We start from the raw sequence: 26,349 nt of genomic DNA, 5'->3' as shown, positions 1-26,349 counted from the left end.
GTCTCCCTGTGTAGATCTGCCCTGCCTGCGTTGGCAGAGAAGTGGCTTCCTATTGGATGCCCTACCTGCTAATCTCACACAGGGCTGGTAGTCTCAGGGGAGGAAACTCCTCGCCTTGTGGAACTGCCAATCCGTAGTGTGACTAGCACATTCCAGCAAGAAACCGGCTCTGTGCTGTGCTGATCACTGGCTGTAATGTGCTTCTAGGGTATGAACACTGAGCAGCCCTAGAAGCTGTTACACTCCAACTGCACATGAATGTTTTTTTCTGGGGTCCGGGTCAGCACTGACCTAAGCTGCAGCTCAGGCAGCCCCCGGACTGGAAAAGGTAGGAACCGCCACTGCTCCCAAGCATATATTAACTCTCTTTCTCTGCCTATTTTTATCATCTGCTGCTATGCCTATACGCTAAATATACGCTAAATCTACTAACCGCAATACGTTACTTGCGGCTCAAAGCCATCATCCTCCAGCATTGAAAAGAGGTTTACACTTTTCAACGCCGAGCGGTGTAATGCCATCCACTCTTTAAACTGGCGTTGAGTTTTCCCCACGTATGACAAGCCACAAGGGCATGTAAGCAAGTATATAACATACGTGGAGGAACATGTCAAGGCATAATTGATTTTAAATCTCTTCTCTGTATGGGGATGACTAAAAGAGTTACCAGATATCAATGACCTGCAAGTCACACAGCCCAAACATTGATGGCACTAAAACTGGGTGCCATCGATGTTTGCCCTTGTGACTTGTCATACATGGGGAAAACTCAACGCCAGTTTAAAGGGCTGATGGCGTTACACCGCTCGGCGATTCGACAGGCCATTGAGAGCGGTTGTAGTGAGCAACCGGTTGCTTGCCATTTTGCACAATTAAAACATGGGGTGGCTTCTGTAGGAGCAATTATAATTGACCATGTGCCACCCTTAGTGAGAGGGGTAATAGAAACAAAATTCTTATGCAGAGGGAAAGCAAGTAGATTTTCACTTTGGATACTATTTACCCAAAAGGGTTAAATGAAACCCTGGGTTTACAGTGTTTTCTTTGATGCATAGGTTTCCCTTTTTTAGTAATTATTTATGGTTAGTAATATTAATTATGATATACTTTGTATATATATATATATATATATATATATATATATATAACATCTTTAATATGGATGAATAGCTTCTTTGATATTGGATTGTGTGTTTATGTGTGTTTTTTTAACATTTTGTTTTTAATTGGATTGTTGATATTGGTTGCTAGGCAACCCATTGTGCTCACAGGCTTTACTGGCGTGCGCTGATGACTCGTATGGTTGACAGTCATGTGATCTGAGTATACTGCTCCACGTGTGTGCACTTAGCCGGCTTGGATAGCGGGCTGGTGACGTCATGAGTAGCGGCCAGGGCTGGTCTGGGTGCTTTGCTGGGAGTGAGCGCGCACGCTGGTATACAGGTGAGCTTACTTATATCATGATCATTAAGGGTATATATGTCTGTGTGTTTGTGTATGTATTTTGTGTACTGCTGTCCCAGAGGAAGGGGGGGTTACCCCGAAACGTCGGATTATTAAAGGACCGTATTAATCTTTAAAGGAGTCTACTGAGTGCCATCCATTTGGAAGTATATGTGGGAGTGCGACCAACACTCTGGAAAGGCACCTTAGCAATTACTCTCTACCCCTTTGGTGAGTGCCGGGTCTTTTTTGCTTCATATATATATATATATAATATATATACATAGCCATCACTCCGGCACTCACAGGTTCCACAGGTATCTGAGCCGGGTGCCTTCCACAGTCAGCCTCAAGAAGCAGGGCAAACTGGATACATAGAACGCAAGGCGGCACTCCGTAATAAATGTGTTCACAACCAGAAGATCATTTTGCAACGTTTCAGCGCTTTATTCCGCGCTTTCGTCAAGCATACAAGTCAAACATATAATAGACACTTACCACATATAAATAGTAGTTAGACGCCATGCCTTGCGGAGACCTCACTTCCTGGAGCCGAAAACCGGAAGTCTCCGGACCCGGAAGTGACCTCACCACAGCACAACAGCAACAAACGGTTGCCATGGCTACAATAACACTAAACAAGATACACACACATAAAAACAATACAAACAATCGTAAAATATATAGAAGTGCTTATTTACAAGCAGGGCATTGTATTTTGCATTTATGGTGATGTTTTGCCCTGCTTGTAAATAAGCACTTCTATATATTTTACATGATTGTTTGTATTGTTTTTATGTGTGTGTATCTTGTTTAGTGTTATTGTAGCCATGGCAACCGTTTGTTGCTGTTGTGCTGTGGTGAGGTCACTTCCGGGTCCGGAGACTTCCGGTTTTCGGCTCCAGGAAGTGAGGTCTCCGCAAGGCATGGCGACTAACTACTATTTATATGTGGTAAGTGTCTATTATATGTTTGACTTGTATGCTTGACGAAAGCGCAGAATAAAGCGCTGAAACGTTGCAAAATGATCTTCTGGTTGTGAACACATTTATTACGGAGTGCCGCCTTGCGTTCTATATATATATATATATATATATATGTCAGGTCGCACACAAAACTTGTTCAGGAGTGCACGGATCACATGATTTGTAGCAGTAGGTCCGGTAATGGACAAAAATCCAGCACACCTTTTGTAAACAGCAATATGAAAAAAAACTTTAATATTTAAAAATCACCATCAGGGTATAACAGCAAGCCATAGAGCAATAGTATATAAAGTAATACTCAGCACATCTTGATAATGTATAGCCTCCATAGGGCCCGGGGAGACACGCTCTGAACCCAGATGGCTCCAACAGCTGTTTCGGGTTACCATCCTCAGGGAACCACAAAACACTACTGAGCCCATGGCCAGTTAAATACCCACCACCTATATATGTGTGTGTGTGTATGTATATATATATATATATATATATATATATATACACACACACACACCCACACACACAGCGAGAAGGAATGGCGGCACTCAGCTACTTCAGAAATTCTCTAATTTATTCTGACACCGATTTATTCTTTCTTGCTGTATGTTGGAGTTGCTATTTCCTAGGAAGGCACCAGCACAATTACTGAACTTGTATAAAGTGACTGCCAGGAATCTGGTTTACAAATGTATGCACCAGAATATACAGTGTATATATATATATATATATATATATATATACACACACACATATATCTATACAGTATATATACTGTGTGTATATATTTATATATATATATACACATATTTGTATATATACACACATATATGTATACAGTATATATACTGTGTGTGTGTGTGTGTGTATATATATATAGTGATAAGATCGGGGTAGGGGCCCACTCTCCTGGGGTAGATGGACACCTCCTTAAACACAGCAGCCAGGAAACAGCACTCCAGTCGTGGGTTTTCGTGCAAGCTGGTCGGCACCAGTTTTTATTGTGCAACACCAATAGTCAAATAAACCAAACATAAAATAACTCCTAGCCCAGCTGGGCACTGACTAGACAGGTAATTTCCTCTCTAAAAGTGGCAAGGCCTACTACCTCACCACAAACACAGCACTTTCAAAAGGTCACAGTGTCTATGAACAAACCTCTGTGTCTGTTCTCCCCAGGGTGTGTGAGACACTGCATCAAAACTCTTACACAGCTATATTGAGCCACTTCCAGGTGTAAACCCCACTTAGCCTGCTCTCTAGCTGAAAGGCCTAACACTTGAAATGGCCCTGTGGATGGAGCCCTCCCTTCTCTCTCACATCCACACCCCCAGGACCCATTCTCCGGCTTTTACCAAAAGCCGACACTCAGATCTGTTTGTAAAACAGACCTTTCCTGGGGGTTAAAATACATATTACAGGAATCTGGGACACATATACACGCCATCCCTAACTTCTCCAGTGCTCCTATCACAATATATATATTAGGGTTTTCGAAATCCGAACCCCCCCGAGCCCACCCGATCCGAGCCAGGAACCGACTCCGGCTCGGGTTTTCCCACCAGACTCGGTTCCCGGAACGAGGCAAACGTCATCATGCTGGTGTCAGATTCTCGCGAGACCCGGACTTTGCACATTTCATCCCTCCTGCCCCGCCATCTTCACTCCAGTCCTGGAAAGTGTAGTTAGAGGAAGTTTCTCTCTAGCGTCTGTGAGAAAGTGGCGTGGCGTGGGGTGGCGACCTGCTCTGCTGTATCAGTCCAGTCCAGTGGTACTGTGCTGCTGTATCAGTCTGGGGGTACCTGCTCTGCTGTATCATGAAATGCCATCAACGTCGTCTGCCAAGGCCGATGCCCAATGTCATAGTAGAGGATATATAAAATCCAGAAAGCCAAAGGTCAGTAAAATGACCCAAAAAAATAAATTTAAATCGTCTGAGGAGAAATGTAAACATGCCAATATGCCATTTACGACATGGAGTGGCAAGGAACGGCTAAGGTCATGGCCTATGTTCCTGACTAGTGGTTCAGCTTCACATGACGATGGAAGCCCTCCTCCTCCCGCTAGAAAAATGAAGAGAGTTAAGCTGGCAAAAGCACAGCAAAGAACTGTGTGTTCTAAGAAGTTATCACAAATCCCCAAGGAGAGTCCAAGTATGTCGGCGGTTGCGATGCCTGACCTTCCCAACACTGAACAGGAAGAGGTGGCTCCTTCCACCATTTGCACGCCATCTGCAAGTGCTGGAAGGAGCACCCACAGTCTAGTTGCTGATATTTAAATTGAAGATGTCACTGTTGAAGTACAACAGGATGAAGATATTGGTGTAGTTGGCGCTGAGGAGCAAGTTGACGAGGGGGATTCTGATGGTGATGTGGTTTGTTTAAATCAGGCACCAGGGGAGACAGTTGTTGTCTGTGGGATGAAAAAGCCCATCGTCATGCATGGTGAGAAGACCAAAAAATCCACCTGTTCGGTTTGGATTTATTTCTATCCAAATCCGGACAACAACTGTCTTGCCATATGTAGCTTATGTAAAGCTGCAATAAGTAGGGGCAAGGACGTTAACCACCTAGGAACATCCCGTCACCTGCAGCGAGTTCATAAAAAGTGACTGTCAGGTTCAGAAACTGTGGCTAGGACCGTAAGCAGTCCAGAGACACCTAAATCCCTTTGTCATGTTGTATCCAAGCGCCTGCAAACCACACCAGCAACTCCCTCCTCGTCAATTTTCTCCTCAATCAGGATCAGAAGTAGTCCTGCAGGCCATGTCACTGGCATGACTGATTCCTCTCCTATCCGGGATTCCTCCGAAAGATCCTGCATTGCTACGCCTACTGCTACCGCTGCTGCTGTTTCTGCTGGGAGTCGTTCATCATCCCAGAGAGGAAGTTGGAACACCACTACTTCTTTTACTAAGCAATTGACTGTCCAACAGTCCTTTGCGAGGAGGATAAAGTACGACAGCAGTCATCCTGTTGCAAACCGGATAACTGAGGCCTTGACAGCTTTGTTGGTGTTAGACGTGCGTCCGGTATCTGCCATTAGTGCAGTGGGATTTAGACAATTGATGGAGGTAGTGTGTTCCCGGTACCAAATCCCATCTAGATTCCACTTCACTAGGCAGGCGATACCGAGAATGTACAGAGATGTCAGAAAAAGTGTCCTCAGTGCCCTAGAAAATGTGGTTGTACCCAATGTTAACTTAACTACTGACATGTGGACAAAAGAAACAGGGCAGATATGATATGCGGCCGGCGGTTCTAATCCGGGCAGCGGTAGCCCAGCAGGGGTGAAGATCCCAATCGTTCATTTCGGTAAGTATAGCTAACCTAATTCCCTACCCTAATCCTTACCCTCCTTTAGGGGTGCCTAACCCTAACCTGCCCCCCAAAAGCCTAACCCCCTCTAAGTGACTAAATCTAATCCCCCTTCCCTGCAGTCTAACCCAAAGTCTCCCGGGGGGGTACCTAACCCTAACCTCCACCCCAGGGGTGCCTAACCCCCCCTTTCCTTAGCCTGACCCTAACCCTCCCAGAGGGGGTGCCTAGCCCTAAGTCCCCCCGGGAGCCCCTAACCTAACCCTCCCCTCCGCGCCCGGCACCAGGCTTACCTTAGATCGGTATGCCAGGTGTTGGACTCCCGGTGTAGGTCTAATGACAGGCGTCTGCTTCCCGTCACTGCATATGATGCTGTCACCATTGAAAGAATGGTGGAGGATTACATCAGTGACAGCATCCAAGTAGGCATGTCAGACAGTCCGTACCTTTACTGGCAGGAAAAAGAGGCAATTTGCAGGCCCGTGTACAAACTGGCTCTATTTTACCTAAGTTGCCCCCTCTCCAGTGTATAGTTTTTAGTGCAGCCGGGAACCTTGTCAGCGAAAGGCGTTGGAGGTTGCAAAATGTGAAGAAGAAGAAGACCAGGCTCCAGAAAGTACCGAGGGACCTGTGGTGGTGGATTTCAGCGGGGATGAATTAATACTCTGTGAGGATGAGGATGTATGCAACACTGAAGAGGGTGAGGAATCTGTGGATGAGGATGACATCTTGCCTCTGTAGAGCCAGTTTGTGCAGTGACAGATTAATTGCCAGCTTGTTCTGTGGGGCCCAAACGAACCAATCATTTCAGCCACAGTCGTGTGGCAGACCCTGGCGCTGAAATGATTAGTTTGTTAAAGTGTGCATGTCCTGTTTATACAACATAAGAGTGGGTGGGAGGGCCCAAGGACAATTCCATCTTGCACCTCTTTTTTTCTTCGCATTATGTACTCTTTGGGGCCTAGTTTTTTCAAACTGCCATCCTGTCTGCCACTGCAGTGCCACTCCTAGATGGGCCATGTGTTTGTGCCGTCCATTTTTGTCACTTAGCATAGTCATCCAGCTACCTCGGTGCAACCTTTTGGCCTAAAAACAATATTGTGAGGTGTTCAGTGTTCAGAATAGACTGGAAATGAGTGGAAATGAATGTTATTGAGGTTAATAATAGCGTAGGAACCAAAAAATCCAAATTCTGTTTTTATGCTTTTTTCCAAAAAAATACAATTCCAAAACCAAAACCTGGAAGGGAGGTTTTGACAAAACCAATCCAGATCCAAAACACGAAGAAAGATCCAGATCCAAAACCCAAAACACGAAGAGTGGCCGGTGCACACCCCTAATATATATATATATATATATATATATATATGTATATATACACAGATACCAAAAGAGAGGCACTCACAAGACTTTACAGCAATAATAAAATGGTCCTTTATTCCTACGTTTCGGGAACTTCAACCCGCCATCAGGGACATACAGCAACAAATAAACAGACAAAACCCACATATAAATACCCATAGCAATTACCCAATCAACATCCTGATGCACCACACCCGGTGAGAGCAAGGGTAGTCCCGGACAACGCTGCAAGACAGCACGTCGCCGTCCAATGACATCACCGGCTCTCCTCTCCCCCACGTGAGCGCAACTCAGCATTGCTGGGCAACCCATAAAAACAAATAATATATGATATAAACGGCACATCAGTATGCCGGTTATATATATAATTGCACAACATTAAGTGCAATCCAGGCAATATGAATTAATTCATATTGCCTGGATTGCACTTAATGTGCACTAAATGCACTTAATGTGCTGACGGCGACGTGCTGTCTGGCAGCTTTGTCCGGGACTACCCTGGCTTGCTTTCACCGGGTGTGGTGCATCAGGATGTTGACTGGGTAATTGCTATGGGTATTTGTATGTGGGATTGTCTGTTTATTTGTTGCTGTATGTCCCTGATGATGGGTTGAAGTTCCCGAAACATAGGAATAAGGACCGTTTTACTATTGCTGTAAAGTCTCGTGAGTGCCTCACTTTTGGTATCTGTGTGTATTGGGCTGCTTAAACCCTGGATGACACCAGAGCTGCTACGATCGGATTTTTTGATGTGTGGATCTATGTATGTATATGTGTGTATATATATATATATATATATATATATATATATATATATTGTGATAGGATCACTGGTAAAGTGGTCTGTGACAGGGACATTTATCCCAGATTCCTGTTTAAAATCCCCAGGGGGAAAGTCTGCAGTGTAGCAGGCTTGAGTCTCGGCTTTTTGAAAAGCCGGTTTGGGTCCTGGGAGTTGTGGGTGAGAGTAAGGGCTCCACCCACAGCCACTCCAGGTTTTGGGCCTTTCAGCTTGGTAACAGGCTCATTAGGGCTTGCAGCTGAAGATGGCCAACATATGCTTAGTTTGTTTAGGGCTGAGTGTCTCACCTGGGTGAGCAGACAGGGAGTCTGCTCCGCGACCCTGGGAAACCTAGCTGTGAGGACTGTGCTGTGCTTTTGTTGCTGGTGAGGGCATTAGGCCCTGCCAGGTTCTTGTAGTGAGGAAAATCACTTGTGAAGTTAGAGCCCAGACAGGGCTAGGATTTATGTTTATGTTTTCTTTATGTAATATCTGACATTGTACAATAAAGACTGGCGCCGACCAGCTTGTACTCGCATCCAGACTGGTGTGCTATTTCCTGGCTGCTGTGTGTGTAAGAAAGGAGTCCTTCTACCCCAGGAGAGGGACCCCTAACCTGACTGAAAGTCACAATATACACAAACACACACACATTGATATACATACATATCTGTATATTTATACATATACAGTATATCTACATATGTAAATATATATATATATATATATATATATATACACACACATATATATTATAAGGGCATGGTTGTGCCCTTATATTAAGGCTTAATGGGAAAATTTTTTAATCTCCATAGATAATTCCGAAGGGGGGCAAGGTATTTAAGGGGCTACACCTCAAAAGCTGTTGAAGGTATGGAGCTGAAATTTGGCACGGACGGGTAAAACTGTCGCTTGGTGCTGCGTGCCAAGTTTTAGGGTAAAAACATATTGGGGAGCTGGGGACCCCCCAAATAAAGGGACCGGCTAGCGATCAGGGCTGATGCTGTGGCTGGTGGGCCCGGTGAAAGGACTCCCCTGGCTGTGGCATCAGTCACCCGCTAGAAAAAGTTTGGTGCTGATAAATACAGGGGGACCCTAAGCATTTGTCCCCCATATTTTGGCAACCAAGACTGGCTCCAAAAAGCCTGATGCTGGTTGTGCTTAATACAGGGGATTCCTACGTCGTTTGTTCCCTGTATTTAGCACAACCAGTACTGGGTCTTCAAAGCCCGGTGCTGGTTGCTTTTTTGGGGGGGCGGGGCATGCCTTTTTTTTCTTAATATTTACAGGTACTCCATTGATAATATACTGGAGAAGAGACAGATTGGCTACAGGGATACATAGGTGAGTATGTGAGATAGTGTGTGTGTGTATGTATGTTTTAATAACATTTTACTTTTCTACGGTGTGTGTTTTGTGTGGTTTTTTAATATTGCTTTTGCTGTGAAACTACAGGTACCTGCAGGCCCATAATGCCCCACAAGCTGATACTTGTGGCTCTCCAAGTACCAGCATGCGGGGCAGGCTTGCTGGGAACTATAGTTCCACAGCAAAAGACAATATTTAAAGTTTACTTGCACCACACTTTACATAAACAACCTGGCACCCAGGGGTGTCAGGGATAGCCCCGGGCTATCAGACTGAGCCTGGGGTGCCCTGGAGAGGGGGACCCCTTTATTGGGGGGGTTCCTAGCTCCCCAGGGAATTCTGGCCTGAGCTGACTAGTGGTCATGGGTGATGCTTCGGCTGGGGGGCCCGATGAAAGGGCTCCCCAGATGTGGCATCACCCCCCGCTAGAAAGAGTCCGGTGCTGGTTCGAGTAAATACAGGGGGACCCTACGCATGTTTCCCCCTGTATTTCCATGAACCACGAACCAGGGCCAGCTCGGAGCCCAGTACTGGTTGCACTGAATACAGGGGACCCCTTCGTCATTTGTCCCCCGTATTTTGGCAACCAGGACTGATTCTGACTAACCGGCTGCTGGTTGTGCTTAAGTACAGGGGATCCCTATGTCATTTTTCCCCTATATTTGAACACAACCAGGACTGGCTGTTAAAAGCCCGGTGCTGGTTGTGTTTTTTTTTTTGGGGGGGGCACCATTTTTTATTTTACACATTCAATTTTTAACATAGATGCGTAGATGGATCTCACTGTTGCGTTCGTGCATCTGTGACTTATTGATTTTATTTTCTCAGGTGCATGCACACTACCAGTGAGCCCATCGCTGCTGCCGCTACCCTGCACACCTACAGCCGTCTCGCACTCTGCACCTCCCAAACCACCTCCTGTGTGCTGTACACTCTTCCACCTGCGTTAGTGTTCCATTTTGTTGCCCTTCTCCCCTGCAGGTGGCCCGGTTTGCTCATCCAAACCCTGATAGTTAATACATTTTTAAAAAGCAATGAAAATGACAAAAAACCTTACGGTTGTACATGTCCCATCTAGGCTTCTTAGACATGATCTGAAATTTCCCAAAACCTACTGATTTCTGTGCCACTGAAACTAAAAGAAGCTATGAAATTACGATCACTAAGGCTGACGCCTTAATGGACGTGTTCCTTGCGCAGAAAATAGGTTTTTTGTCTAATATATATATATGTGTGTATATATATATATATATATATATTTATTTATTGATACACACACACATATATATGCACATTATATAAATTGCAATAACAGTTACTTACCTGGCCTGAGACTTTCTACACTTTTCAGGTGGACCACCTAAAGAGGAGGACGGAGTGTGGGGGAGATCAAGGGTATCGTGGGGGGTCGTGAGTGTTGAGGGGGGGTCGGGAGCGAGGGGGGGATGGGGGTGCCGTGAGTGAAGGAGGGTCAGAGGTGCCTCGAGAGGGGGAATTGGGTGCCACGAGGGGGGTGTCAGGGGTGCTGCAAGGGAAGGAGTGATGCGGAGTTGAACAACAAGCCAATGGGAGAAAAGAGGAATAGGAAGCTTGAGGGGTAAGAATTGAACGGGTTGCCGCTCGTCATGGAGCTGAGTGCAGACTTGGATGCGGGCCCAGGAGGAGGACCATACACCGGCCTCCAATTGTCACAGTGTGACCAGTGTTTTGACTTAGGGGAAGGAAGGAAGGGTGATGGTGGGAGGAGCTATTGCTGGACTGCTGCTGCCACTGTATGATTCCTGTATACAGCAGCACAGCAGTTTAAATAGTAAGTGTTGCAGACCCATTTTTTTCTGTCCCTGAAACCTTGGGGGCCCCCTGACCCTTGGGGCCCGGTACTGGTGTCCCCTTTGTACCCCCTGTCGCCGGGCCTAATGGTGACACAATCCTTTCAGCAGATTGTTTCAGCAAGTGGACAAGTGTATACATAGATTGGATGTAGAATCTGTGACCAGGTCTGCAGAAGGATTGTATAAACAGTCTGATCTGGGGTCTGATCTCCTGAGGATTGGACAAGTGTGTACCCAGCTTAACTCTCCCTTCTTTAAACTATTTAAAAAATATTTTCAGAAGTCCATTATTCTCACACTAACCTTCACAGCTTCTCATAATATCCTTTACACCTTCTCACAATTATTTTCACAGCTTCTGAAACTTACCTTCACAACTTCTCACACTTACCACCAGACCGTCTCACACTTACCTGCAGAGATTCTCACACTTACCTCTACAATTTCTCACAGTTACCATCAGACCATCTCACACTTACAGTATCTGCAGAGATTCTCACACTTCCCATCAATCATCTCACACTCACCTTCACACCTTCTCACATTCACCTGTACACCATTGTTGAAATGTCAACACTGTGCTTTTGGTCTAATTCTATCACTGTCACAGCACCATAACAGAGTTTTTCTGCTTTTGGCGTCATTTAAAGGAGGCGGGGCAGGCAGTGCCCAGATTTACAGCACTGACTTAACTATACTCAGGATGCTCTGGGGAGGCTGTAAGAGCTGAAGTGTACACATTATGAGCATCCTAAGGATGCTCTGGGTGACACTGCAACAGCGATTCTGGCTGTATGGTGCTATTCAAGGTAGAAGTAGGAGCCGTGGGTGAGCCGCAGTGCCGCCTACAGGATTCTGTGTTCAGTATGGCTGTATTACTCGCACACCCCTAGTTATGGCCCTGCTCTATCCCTAACTGGAATGGTAACTATAATGCTATCCCTAACCCAAGTGATATCCCTAATGCTAACTGTAACTCTAACCCTATTGGAAATGTTAAAAGACAGTGATGACATTTCCGATGTTGACATACTATCAATGTTGACATTTTGCAGGTGTTGACATTAATTATGAACATTTTGAACATGAACATGTTGACATCATCAATGTCTACCGTCTGCTGTCAACATTGTGAATGTTGACATTGTCACAGGAGACATTCTAACTGCATACCATTAACTATGTAATATGTTGTATTTTATGTCATTTTATATTGAAAAATCATTTGGAATATGTGATGCATCACAATCTCAAACAAAATATAATTGGTTTACATTAATAATAGGCATTAGGGAAATATATGCTTTGATATGATTTCCCTTAATATCTAAAGAAATGAAGTAAAGGAATCTAATTGTGTGAAATATATTTATTACGTACCTCATGCAGAAGGAATTGCAGTGAATATACACAGTACAGCTTTAACATCTGTGTTTCACGTGGCTGTTTGAATGACATGAGCGAGTGCTTCAAAACCGATAAAACCTAATAAAACATGTTATTTATTAATATTTCTTAGTGCACAGTTGAAAAATTGAGCATGAGCTCATCGCTGCACAGTATAACTTGCAATAGTTTCCTGATATCACAAACAGTTACACAGTTACACAGTATATGGTAGATGTTTCAAACCTTCTAAAGAGGACATACAGTACTGCATAAAAAAGTTGCCCATAGCAACAAATCATCTTCTAGCGAGCATTTTAAAAAATGTACTTGATACATGATCGATAACAACCAATCAGATTCTATGGCCAACTTTTCCTCTTGTCCTCCTTAGAAGGTTTATTTCATCTCCCCCTATGTCTCTTACTGAAGAGTTGAAAAAAAATGGGATCATGCATATCACGGACGGCTATTGTATTTTGAGATAAAGGGCCTGATTCAGCAAGGAACGCAGTTGCTTATATGCATACGATTGTTGCGTACTGCGCATGTGTATGCTTCACAGTGCGCGAACCAACCACTGCTATCGGGACTGCGATCGCAGTGACCATGCAGACCCATTGCAGAGTGATTGACAGGAAATTACGTTTGTGGGTGGTAACAGGGAGTGTGGTCAGCCGCATGCAGACGTGCCAGTGCGTTTGAACGCCTTTGCATGGGCATGCATGAATTATCCACTGCAATGCCATAAGCAGCCTGAGTACTCATAGCATGCTCTGAAGTAAGCAATTCATGAGTAAGGTCTGACCTTGTGTAATTGTGCATGAGGCTGCGATGGTACTCGATTGTACCGATGGTTTTGCAGTCTTGCTAAACATTACGGGTGTGTGTAAGGTAAAGTGGGCATCCTTATGTACTGGTGGGCGTCTTTATGTACTGCTGTGGCGGCATAGTGATCGCAATGGATTTGCTTACTATCGCATTGAAACTGCTTGTGTACACAATATTGCATTCCATAGTGAATCAGGCCCAAAAACCATGACACAATGCTTGTCGCATTATGCACGTAGAGTATACAGGGCCTTATTCAGCAGTGCACTGCTAAATGCAGATTCCCGATGATCGGAAATCTGCGCAGGTGCATGACCCATTCTTCGCATGTGCAAAACGGGTCTGCGATCCCGCGCAGAGACTGGCAGCAGACTGTCAGTGATTGACAGTCTACTGCCATTTGTGGGAGGGGACGTCGATGGCCTCCGTTTCCCGAAACGGAGGTGTGTCACCACCATTGGGAGGGAAGACACCAGAATATCCGTCGGTTGACAAGGATTTCCTGGCTTCTTCCTCTAATCTGCAGCAGTCGGCTGCGTGACCCCATGGGTCACCTTAGCCGGACGATGTTCCATAGAGTATCCAATGCTGGGTTGGACAATGCAGCTCAGATACATAATGCAGCAGGAGGTGTGATGCCTCCTGCTGTAGTACCATATCTGCACAGACGGAATTGCAAAGCTGCTTGCGAGCAGCTTTGCAATTCCATCCGTAGCTGAATAAGGCCCACAGTTCACTGAAATACACCACGTTTAAAAAAACATTATATTGAATAGGTGGAGCCTATTCAGGAGCCTTCTGTCAAATCCTGACAGGAGAAGACCGACAGGAGGAGACCCGATGCCGGATGGTAAGTACCCTAGCCCTCCCCCCCCACCCTAACCCTCCCTTAGGGATGCCTAACCCTAAAACTCCCGGGGTGGTGCCTAACTAAAAGTCCCCCCCCTCATTGGTGCCTAAAACTAATTCCCCCTTCCCGCACGCTAAACCTAACCCTCCCGGTCGGTGCCTAACCCTAACCTCCCCCCCAAAACCTAACTCTAACCCCGCTACACTCCCTAAACCTAACCCTCCCCCCCACAGCTAACGCAAAGGATGCCCCAGACTTATTTTGTTTGGGCTGGCATCCTTTGGTGTTCTGGCATTGGAATTAAGATAGGCGTCGGTTTGTTATATTAAGGCTAAATAAAAAAAAATTAATTCTCCCAAAGAGAACTCCTGAGGGGGTGGTGGCATGGTGTTTAAGATGCTACATCTCAAAAGCTATTGGAGTTACCAAGCTGAAATTTAGCATGGGCTGGTAGAACTGTTGCTCGGTGCTGCGTGCCAAATTTCAGGGCAAAACAGTAAAAAATGAGGATTTGGGACCAATCTAAAGTTCCTACTGTCAGTTTTTTCTGACACTCTCAATTAGGACCACTTTACTGCTGTTCTCTATGGGAGATTTTTGGGAAGGCATAACTCTGGGTACAGGGCGAGACTCGGGGGAAGGTAGAGAGTGTTAGCTGTAGCAGGGATCTGAGAGAAGGGGGGTAGCGGGCGTTAGCTTCGGCCGGAACCTGGGGAAGGTATGGGGCGTTAGTGGCAGACAGATGCAGACTTGGATCAGGAAAATCCGTGATGACTACATCTGTTTATAAATAAACAAACACAGGAGCACGGACAGGATCAGTGAGATTCGTCTTGTGCTTCTGTGTTTAAAATATATGAAAATCTGTGTAAAATTTAAAAAAAAAAAAAAAAAAACGGCGTGCCCCACCCCCCAAAGAACAACCAGCAATGGGCTTTGGAGACCCAGTACTGGTTGTTCTAAATACATGAGACAAACGACTTAGGAGTCCCCTGTATTAATGCACAAACAGAACTGGGCTTTCGGAACCAGTCCTGGTTGCCAAAATACAGGGGATAAACGAATAAGGTTCCCCCGTTTTAAGCGCAACCAAAGTCTCCAAAGCCTGGGGCTGGTTGAGCTGTGTGTGTGTGTGGGTAGGGGGGGTTTGCACCTTATTTTTTCAATACTTTTATTTATTTTTTTAACACAGCTGCACAGACGGTCCATGCATCTGTGTCTTTCATCACAGATGATTGCCGCAAGGATCGCACTAATCCGTGCAGGCATCTATTTTTTGATGCATGCAGGGACACTAGGTGAGTATGTGAGCTAGTAAGTGTGCATGTATGTGTTAATAAACTTTTACTTTCACGGTGTGTGTAATGTCTTTTTTAAAATATTTATTTTGCAGTGGAACTATAGGTACCAGCGGGCCCATAATGCCCCGCATGCTGGTACTTGTTTCCCCAAGTACCAGCATGCAAGGGAGGCTTGCTGGGAACTGTATGTTTACAGCAAAAGACAATATTTTTACTATTATTAAATGCACCACACTACATAATCAACCCGGCACCCACGGTCAGGGGTGCCGGGAATAGTCCTGGGCTATCAGCCTAGGTATGGGGTGCTCTGGAGAGGGGATCCCTGGCATGGACTGACTAGTGGTCAGGGGTAATGCTTTAGCCGGGTGACCTGGTGAAAAGTTTCCCCTGGTTGTGTCATTATTTCCCCACTAGAAAGGGTCCAGTGCTGGTTATGGTTAATACAGGGGACCTCTACACTTTTTGTCCCCTGTATTTCCAAAACCAAGACTGGCTCAGCTGAGCCCCGTGCTGGTTGTGCTAAATACAGGGGACCCCTGTGTCATTTGTCCCCTGTATATTCACAACCAGGACTGGCTGTGCAAATCCCAGGGCTGGTTGTGCTTTAGGGAGGAGGGGGAACACAACATTTAAAAAAAAAGAAAAAAGTACAAGTTTATATTTTTTTTAACACAGATGCATGGACGTATCTCACTGATTCGTACATGCATATGTGTCTTATTGATTTTTTTCTCAAATGCAAGCTGCACAGATTTTACTGATCCATGCGTGCATCTCTGAATCATTTATTTTACACAGATGCCTGCATCAGCTATATTTAGATCTTGCACGATAGTTCTTATGTCAAAATGTGCTGTTTAAGCACTATATCGTGTACTGGAGTGCCGGGGAGTGTTCAAGGGAAATCGTTCATGATATTGCATTGTCAGCACATCGTTCCGTGTGTAGGGGCCTTATGAAGCAGTTCAGGGTTGGAACCATCAGCGCCAGTGAGCCCCTCTGTCCCCTGCTGCTGCCCCTGTGCACTGCCCTGCTGCCACTGCTCCGCACCCCGCTGCTGCCCTTATGCACTGCCCCACATTCTTGCAGCCTGCCTCCGCGGCCGTCTCTCCCTCAGCACCCACGAAAACACCTCCTGTGTGCTGTCCCCTCCAACACCAGCTCTAGTGTACCATTTTTTTGGTCCTTCTCCCCTGCAGGAGGCCCGGTTTGCTGCTCCCATCCCTGATGGTTAATAAATTATAGAAAGCAATGAATTCCATAAACAAAAAATCTTACATTTTCACATGTCTCATTGGGCTTCTTAGACATGATCTGAAATGTCACAAAACCTACTGAATTTCTGCCACTCCAACTTAAAGAAGCAATGCCAACATAAAGAATATGTTAGCTGTGCATTCAGAAATTGCAACTTGGAAGCCATGCAGTAACATCTAAGAGGATCTGTAATTTATGTAATACTGCATGTCTGCCTACTTTTTCATTTGTGCAGGAATAAACCCTGAAACTTACACACATACAGTAAAAAATATTCTTTTAAGTTGTTCATAATGTTATAATGTTCTTAATGCAGTACCTATCTGATAATCTATAACATACAGTACTGATGTGTCCTTTTTTACTGTCACTTCAGTTGCACCAAATGGCCCCTCTCACACCAGGTCCCATGCAACTCAGCCACACCGAGCATTTTTTTACCTCAAAATATGCATAATGAAGACACATAGGGCCTGATTCAGTGCCGGACGCTCTGACCAGAGCGCTCGCTCTGAATCAGGGCCCTCCTACCTAAAAATGGAGCGGCCTCTTGGACGCTCGCATAGCTGTGGGTTACCACCCACAGCTTATGCGAGCGTCCATGATGATGGTCGCGATAGTCAAGACCATCGCGACCATCGGGCTTGCGACGAGACCCTGCGGTAGGGTCTCGTGGTCGCAAGCCCTGGAGTGATTTTGGCTCTATCAGAGCCAAAATCACTCCCACTGACATGTCAGTGGGGCCGGACCCAGACGGTAGGCATTCCCATGGGAACTCCTCCGTCTGGCAGCCACGCCCCCGGCACGCCCACCAAAGGGGGCGTGCTGTCAGTCACCATCGACAGCACGCCCCCTTTGGTGCGAGACCCGGAGCGACAGCCTGGCTGTCGCTATGCGGGTCTCGCGCATGCGCACGACGGAGCTCCCTCCGTCGTGCGCATGCGCATTAGGGCACCATCAAACCGCTTGCGAGCGTCCTACGCTCGCGAGCAGGTCTGAATTAGACCCATAGACACTACTAAACTGCATTGCTAACGTACATTGATCAATGGGGTGTGCAACATTTGTTCAGCATATCTTACAACTTCTAGACCATGGCATGGCCCACGAGCCAGCAAGCTGGGTGTGGCTCACAAACCAGTCCTTTTCTTGATGTTACCCTCTGTACCTGAGAGGTGAGTGCATTTAACTGCAGTTTAATGGTGTGTCCGGCATTTATACTAGTGTTGGAACTTGCAGTTGGGATCCTTTGATGACAGGCTGCAAGCTAAAATGTTTTCATCAAAATATGAACAAAATCTTCATGATTTATTTGCGACATACACCCAGATTTGTAGTATTTTATTGTTAGTGTCCATAACAAAAGTCTTTCTGTTTTGTATACATATATGGCATTAATACTGCAGCTGGTAACATGTACAACATGGATAAAACTAAGTGTAGGCATATTTATTTTCTGTTTTGATCTTGTTTTAGCTTGAGTGGATAGTATTTTTTAAATGTTTTTCTATGCACATGGAACATTACACTCAAACACAGGTCAAGTGTAGGCCTTTTTAGCTTCCTAGAGAATTGATAACAGTAATAATAATATCTGTCTTTATTCCCCGCAGGGGGTTGTATCTTGGATTTATTATGCTGTAGCCAACCTGCAATCTACCTATATGGAAGGGGCATTTGTTGTGGCTGGTGATTTTAATGGTGTGGACTTAAAGTCAGTTTTGCCTATATTTTATAAAAATATTGTGGTTCCAACCCGGGGCATAAATGTCTTGGATCAAGTGTACACAAACTTTAAGCTAGGATATAAGACTGTTGTATGTGCACACATAAGGAAATCCAATCAGGTGTCTCTATTTATGATTCCTACTTATGTACCCATTGTTAAGTGTATTAAACCAATCAGAAAATGTGTCCAGGTCTGGCCAAAGATGGCCATAGCTTGGAATTTAGTAATTGGGATCTCATTGTTGAGGGTTCGGTAAATGGGTCCATAGATGTAGATCTTCTAACTTGTATGGTTGTAGGTTACAGTACATAAACTGTTGTGTGACGGTTAGGTGAAGTTTCAAGGTATTCTCAAATGAGAGACCCTGGTTGAATGGGGAAGTTTGTTCTCTACTTAGGACATGAGATACAGTAGGGCCATTAGGTCTGGTGATAAGGATGGGTAACGAGCTAGGCAGACCAAAGCAGCCTATGCAGCAAAACTAGAGGAGAATTTAAGCCAAAATGGTGAGCCCAGGCACATGTGGAAATGCTTGCTGAGGCTTACAGATTATAAAGATAAATCAAAATATGCCAGGATTGTAGATAATTTCTTGGTAGAGGATCTTAATGGTTTTTACTCAAAGAAAATAAGATGAATATCCTGTAACTGGAGCAGAGAGTAGAGGAGTCTCCCTTGGTGCTAGACGGATCAGCTGTTGGGCAGTGTCTGCATTCTGTGGACCCTGGTAAGGCTGCGGGTCTGGATGGCATCAAGGGTAAAGTTTTGAGGGAGTGCAGTGACCAGCTAGCTGGGATTTTTTCGTTAATGTTTAATTTATCCTTGGCCTATTATATGGTACCTACCTGCTTAAAGTCAATTACTATAGTTCCTATCTCCAAGAGTGGAATTCTGAAATGCCTAAATGATTATCGTCCAATTACCTTAATATCATTTAGTGATTAAATGCTTTGAGAGGCTAGTGTTGAAGCACGTTAGGTCACACTTTTCAGTGGGATTTGATCCCTGTCAGTTTGCTTTTAGGGCAAATCGCTCAACAGAGGATGCTGTTTTAACCGTCTTGCATCTGGTGCACACACTTAGAAATTAGAAACACGTATGCAATAATTTTATTAGTTGATATTAGCTCTCCATTTAATACTATTGTACCCAGTTCATTGATTGTGAAATTATTTGGGCTGGATTTGCATAGCTTTACTTGTAGGTGGCTGGTAAACTTTTTATCTGATAGGCCCCAGGTGGTTAAGTTGGAGAGAAGTATCTCGATGGAGACAGTGCTGAACATAGTGGTCCCGCAGGGATGTGTTTTAAGGCCGGCATTGTATTCATTGTTCACCCACGATTGCGAGTCAACTTCACAGTCTGTTAAGCTTGTCAAGTTTGCAGATGATACCGCCATTGTAGCAATGGGGATGTACATGCATACAGAGCTGAAGTTGCTAGAATGTTTGAGTGGAGTAAGGAGAATTCCTTACTCTTCAACACTTCGAAAACCAAGGAAATGATAATTGAGTTTATGAAGCGGAATGTTCTACCAAAGGCTCCTATCTGCCTGGATGGTTATACCATTAAGATAGAGACATCTTTTAAATGATTGTTTTTTTTTAATTCAGACTTTGATTTGGTCTCTGAACGGTACCATCAAGTAGGTGCTTTAGAGCTCTGCAATCACGTACAAAACTGCTGCACAATAGCTTTTCTCTAGTGCTATGCCTATGCTAAATGGTCGTGATAACCCTGATTGATGTGTCTTATAAGTATATAGAAGGAGCTACCGCGCTCAACTCCTTATTGTGATGCAGATTCGTGTGTATATAAACAGGCTAACTTTGGAAGTGTGATACTGTTTAATGGTTAAACACAATGTTAACCTTAGAACTTATATACCCTATAAATTGTCACAGTAGTACATACATGAATCAGAAACAGTAGGAATACAGAATATTGTAGTACATCAGCATTTGCAAGGGATATTAAACACATATAATGGTTTTCAATGACTCATAATTTATACAATAGAGAGTTAATTTTGTTCAGGTTAACAGATGGTGCTGACAAATATAGTCCAATGTTGTTAAAGGGTAATAGGGTATAGGTTACAGTTGGTATAGCGAGCTATACGGTGTGTTGTTCCTGCGGATTGCTGCCTATGTTAGCAGAAAACAGCAGAGAGTGGCGTCCCACAGTGCTGATGAAAAATGGTGGGAGGAGGAAGAGAGCAAGTGAAATTGAAGGGGGTGTGGAAAAAAATAGTGAAAAGTAGTAATATAAATAGATCAAAAAGGATCCGGAGTGGTACAAAGAAAGGTATGAAAAAAATATGCAAAAATATGAATAAATTACAGTAGGGTCGGCCTCAAAGAGAGTACCTTGAAGACACCTAAGTCTCAGAGTGTTCTTGATTTTTCAGTGTCACCGTACTCAGCTTTAGGGTTGTACTGGCTTCCCTGCAGTTGGTGCTTCAGATGGTGTGCCTGGTGTGGCCAGATCATTGGGCATCCATTCCTGCCTGGGTGCCTGCTGGTTGGGTCAGTCTGACCGCGATTTGCCTGGTGGAGGGCTTGTCACGGAGGAACTTCTTCCTTCCCGTTTGCTGGTCAATAGGTGCTCGACCGCTTAGGTTTATTGATGACGTGTTCTTCATCTGGGACGGAGATGAAGAATCCCTCAAAAAATTCCTCACCCACATCAATAACAACACACACAACCTGGTTTTCACCTAACATTTAAGCAAATCAAGAGTCGAATTTCTCGATCTGAATATTTTTATTGATGATGATCAAATTCACACTAAAGCCTTCCACAAAGTAATGGACGGCAACAGCTTTATTTTAGCATCAAGCGGACATCACCCCAATTGGCTACATAATGTCCCTGTTGGTCAGTTCAACAGATTGAGGCATAACTGCTCACAAATAAGGGACTACGACAACAAAGCGCAACCCTACAAACACAGTTCATCTCCAAAAACTACAACCCAGACATCATTGGAAAGGCTCGAGCAACAGTGAGTCAATTAGATAGAAAACCACTACTACAATACAAACCGCAAACAGATCAGAGAGACACTAATACAAATATATGCTTCATCACACAGTACAACCAACAAACCAACCAAACCAAACCAACAATAAATAAACACTGGCATATCCTCCTCCAGGATGACACCCTAGCAGAAATCCTCCCACCTAAACCTAGAGTGATTTTTCGTAAAGCACCAGACATTAAGACGAAGTTAATAAAGAACCACATCCCTCCAGGCAACCACACCCAAACCATAATACTGACCAACACAACAGCAGGAGGATTCTATAATTGTGGAACATGAAAGTATGCAAAACTACAGGATAAAGGAGTACCAACCCCACACAGGAATCACTTCCCCAGTGAACAAAGTAACCCTAAGCATAAAATACAGAATCACATGTAACACCAAAGGAGTAGTATATATACTAGAATGCCCCTGCTTAAAACTGTATGTGAGAAGAACAATCAAACCCCTCAAAACACGAGTATGTGAACACATACGCAATATCCAAAAAGGCACTGAGGAACACCCATTATCAGCACACTAAAAGGAGTACCACAATTGTAACCCAACACAAATTAAATTTGTTGGGATAAAAGAAGTAAGACAAAGATGGAGAGGGGGAGACTATAATCATCTGATCAACAAGGAAGAACTTAGAGTTATCAGCCACTTAGGTACATTAGCCCTAAGAGGACTCAATGTGGACAACGAAGTCAGATCCATCATCTGCAAATGATATGCATAAGTCCGCACATTACGAACAAGTTCCTCGGACCACACCAGCCAGAATCCTTCTAGGAAGGAGTTACACCTAATATTGTGTCAACCTCAGACATGTAGACCATAACAAACAGAAGAGAACCTATCAGATAACACCCTGAGGATGTATCACCTTTTTTTTTTTGACACATACAACCATACTTAGTGAACACACTAAGTAAATATAGCCACTTCGCATTGAACACATAGGAATCATAACCATCAACATTAAAATATGTATAATGATGTTTACACCAAATATATGTTTATATCCATGTATACACCAAAGGTATGCCTGGACACTGGGCATACCACTTAAGATTAATCATGTTAGATTTGCACTAAGTAACGTCACAATGTAATGTATGTTTATCTATTTATACACCAAGTGTCTGCAAAATAGGACTCACCTATTATAGCTTGTATTACTTAATTAATGTATCAATTATTTTTACATACACACCCTAGTTCTAGGACTCACCTATAAAAGCTTGTAATAATTAATTCATATATTAATTATGTTTACCTACACATACAAGTTCTGCTAAACTGAACCCACCCCAAATACTGTGCATACCACCTGAGATTAAACATGCAAAAATCGACACAATAATGTCACAATGTATCATATGCTTAGCCACCTGCAAAAAGAGACTCACCCAAAATGGCTGATAAACCCCTCAAAGGAGTTACAACCAATCAAGTTTATGATGACTGGTTCACACAGAGACTTCATCTGCAAAATGAGACTCACCCAAAATGGCTGATTAACCCCTCAAAGGAGTTACAACCGATCAAGTTTAAACTAACTGGTTCACGCAAAGACTTCAGAGAAATGGCCACCGGACAAGATTGGTAATGACTGACAAGCAACCTACTCCAATAAACCTACTACCCACTCTCCCAGATCCCAGAGGAAGGCCAAATCGGCTGAAACGTGTTGGGACTCATTGACACTACCACAAAGACTGCTGCGCGGCACATCATACCTCCAAGTAACCTCAAACCCCCGCCGTCATGTCACTGGGGCTGCCGGGCACTCACCAGGAAGTAAGTGAGAGACTGCTGCAACAATCGCCGCGGTCCAGCACCTATTGGCCAGCAAACGGGAAAGAAGGGAGAAGTTCCCCCGTGACAAGCCCACCACCAGGCGAATCGCAATCAGACTGACCCAACCAGCAGGCACCCAGGCAGGAATGGATGCCCAATGATCCGGCCACACCAGGCATGTCGTCTGAACACCAACTGCAGGGAAGCCAGTACAACCCTAAAGCTGAGCACGGTGACACTGAAAAAGGCAAGAACACTCTGAGACTTAGGTGTCTTCAATGTACTCTCTTTGTGGCCGACCCTACTGTAATTTATTCATATTTTTGCTAATTTTTTCATACCTTTCTTTGTACCACTCCGGATGCTTTTTTCCACACCCCCTTCAATTTCACTTGCTCTACTGTTTCTGATTCATGTATGTACTACTGTGACAATTTATAAGGTATATAAGTTCTAAGGTTAACATTGCGTTTAACTATTAAACAGTATCACACTTCCAGAGTTAGCCTGTTTATATACACACAAATCTGAATCACAATAAGGGGTTGAGCGCGGTAGCTCCTTCTATATACTTATTGTATATACTGAGAGGAATAGGCACCTCTTCCCTACTCATGGCACACCCCGCAACAAGTTATAGATGTCCAGTGCGCAAGGTACCACATACGTTTATATTAAGATTGAAGTGTATTATGGAGTTTTTCATTTTATTTGTAATGTATCTGCTGCTTGCCTTATTATGTGGTATAGTGCTGCATGTTTTTTTGTTGACATCACTTGTGTGTTGTTAATGCAATAAAGTATAAAGAATTCATTCAGTAATATTCACTGTTTAGTAAAAAAAATATAAAAATTACTATAAAATAAAAATAATTAATTTTAAACAGACAAATCATAGTAGTCTATTTTTTAACAAGTAACATTAGCTGTGATTTTAAATTTTAAGACAGAAATTCAAGTTCAAAGGTTGGGCAGTAACAACAACCGTACCTACTAAAACTGTCTAAAGATCAAGATTGTGTTGCCTACAAGTTTGAGGATCTTGAACCAACTAAGCTTTATAAAATTTTCAACAAATTTGACAACTGTAATGCAAGCATCTCTAATGCTCATCTTATCAGAACCCTACTATATATTTTTTACTTTGCTTTGGTCATTGCCATTGCATAGTATGGATTGCAATGTAAATATACTATGTTAATAATTATACAAATATGTAAGTTTGGTCCTGTGACCCCAGACCTATAGGAAGCTAGTAGCGATCTTGGATTTATACATGTAAAGGCTTACCTTTGCTTTGGCATCCTCTTTGTCATCTGCTTTTGCGGCCAGTAGCATTAATCGTAGAATAAAAGAAATACTTAGAGGAAATTGGCCTCTTAGCTGAGGAACATTGGACTTCATGAGCCTTTTCACTTTTGACATTGGAATATTGAAAAAGTAGACACTTCCCAGTAGGTCTTGGCCTCGTCTTCCAGCACGTCCTGACATCTAGGAAGTTAACAATAGCTTTGTAAATATTTTTTTATAAATTATTCTACACAACAGCTTTGTTACTACTTGCAAGGTCCAAAATGTTGCTATTGCTGTTTCAATATTTAGGAAAGCATAAATTAACAAGATGATAAATAGGCTTCAGAGTTTTCTTTAGAATGTGCACTTCCAAATAAAACAGGAATATTTAGAGACATGTTTCTGATTATCTTTCACTTACAGCTTGAATGATGTATAGTTGAATTTAATTTATTTGATAAATTTCACTCACAATGGAAAAAAATATAATTTCAAGCTGTTAAAATTGTACAATCTTTTATTTGTTGCCTTTTTTTCTATTAATTTTAAATTGTAAGGTTTCTATGAGTAGTGCATGCTGCCTTTTCTGAATAACAGGATTTTTAAGATTCTCACACCTTTGCGGAACTGCTGGTTCTGCCAATATGTATGATTTTTGCAGTATTTTTCTGCAAATTCATTCATGTCTACAGATGTGTCCGCATACACCTTTCTTAAAATCTAGCCATATGGCCAAATTTGCCATGCCATGGAATCTGCGACCTTGTTATTTTTCTTAAAATTTGCTACTTTAATCTGCTACTTTATACAAAATTCTTTTGCAGCAAAAAAAAATTGGGAATGAATCCAATCTATACTCATGGTGGAAAATTTTAGCTGTGCTAAGAATCTTGTGTCAAATGAAGCAAAAAAGTAAAGGTGTATACCCATTTTTTTCTAGGACAGTCTTGAACGCAGTATTTTTGCCCTTAGTTCGGGCTCAGTTGTGGAAGGGAAATTTACTAAGATTTGAGTTCAACTTCTAAATGAAATCACTGAAAGTCCCCGGAACGTTGTAGACTCAAAATTACAAATTTACTATGCAGCATGTTGGATTGTCTATTTTGATTCGATGGTGATACTCATCGGTTTCGGGCATGTGTGAGATCAGTTGATTTGCCCTGTATACAATAGACTCTGTTGACAAATAGAAGCATGAAACTACTGCCAGACAGCAGTTGATTCAAAGCACTGCACAGATCAGTGGAACTGTGCAGGCTTTTGTGTGTAAATGAGTAAAAGGTTAATATAAGAAAAAATGGTATAGGGTTTCTCCAGGGGAAGATTGGTATGTAAAACCAACCAGGGAAATTTCTGGAAGCAGCCCTAATTGGGTTGGGGTCTGTTGAAGGGTGAGGTCTGTGGAGGGGGGTTGGATACACCCTCCTCATTTTCTTTCTAATAAACATCTTCATTAACTTTTTTGAATCTGTACTGCGATTCTGTACAAACAGTATCCCACCCCCCATAGCTTAGAGCCGCTGTTGCCCCCTCCCCCGTAGCTTTTAGCCTCCCCTGTAGCTTATAACTGCCTAGCTGGCCAGCCTAGGCCTATAGCCGCAGTCCACAGGTTGCAATTCCTATATTAATAAAAATAGGAAGGGAGATAGGATGGTATATAGGGGGAGGAATAAGGAGAAAGAGGAAGAACAGGGAAGAGATGGTGGAGTGAAATGGGATGGTGAATAGGGGAGAGTAATAGGGAAGAGAGGGGAGATACTGTTGGAGATTGTGGAT

The 26,349-nt window shown here is 43.6% G+C and overlaps 1 protein-coding gene across 1 annotated transcript in view; it reads right to left on the bottom strand.

Annotated features, from left to right (window-relative positions):
- DDX60 (DExD/H-box helicase 60) overlaps nucleotides 1-26,349 on the bottom strand; it is a 379,348-nt gene that overhangs the window by 35,067 nt on the left and 317,932 nt on the right. Inside the window, exons 31-32 of the mRNA XM_088450288.1 lie at nucleotides 24,571-24,771; nucleotides 12,464-12,568 (exon numbers count right to left, since the gene is read on the bottom strand). Of these exons, the coding sequence (XP_088306414.1) occupies nucleotides 12,464-12,568; nucleotides 24,571-24,771 (306 nt within the window). The remainder of the gene's footprint in view (nucleotides 1-12,463; nucleotides 12,569-24,570; nucleotides 24,772-26,349) is intronic.

Source organism: Taudactylus pleione, unplaced genomic scaffold (genome assembly GCF_031769625.1).
Source record: "Taudactylus pleione unplaced genomic scaffold, aTauple2 ptg000513l, whole genome shotgun sequence".
In the NCBI taxonomy this organism is placed as follows: Eukaryota; Metazoa; Chordata; class Amphibia; order Anura; family Myobatrachidae; genus Taudactylus; species Taudactylus pleione.
This window is presented reverse-complemented; position numbering and strand designations above follow the sequence as displayed.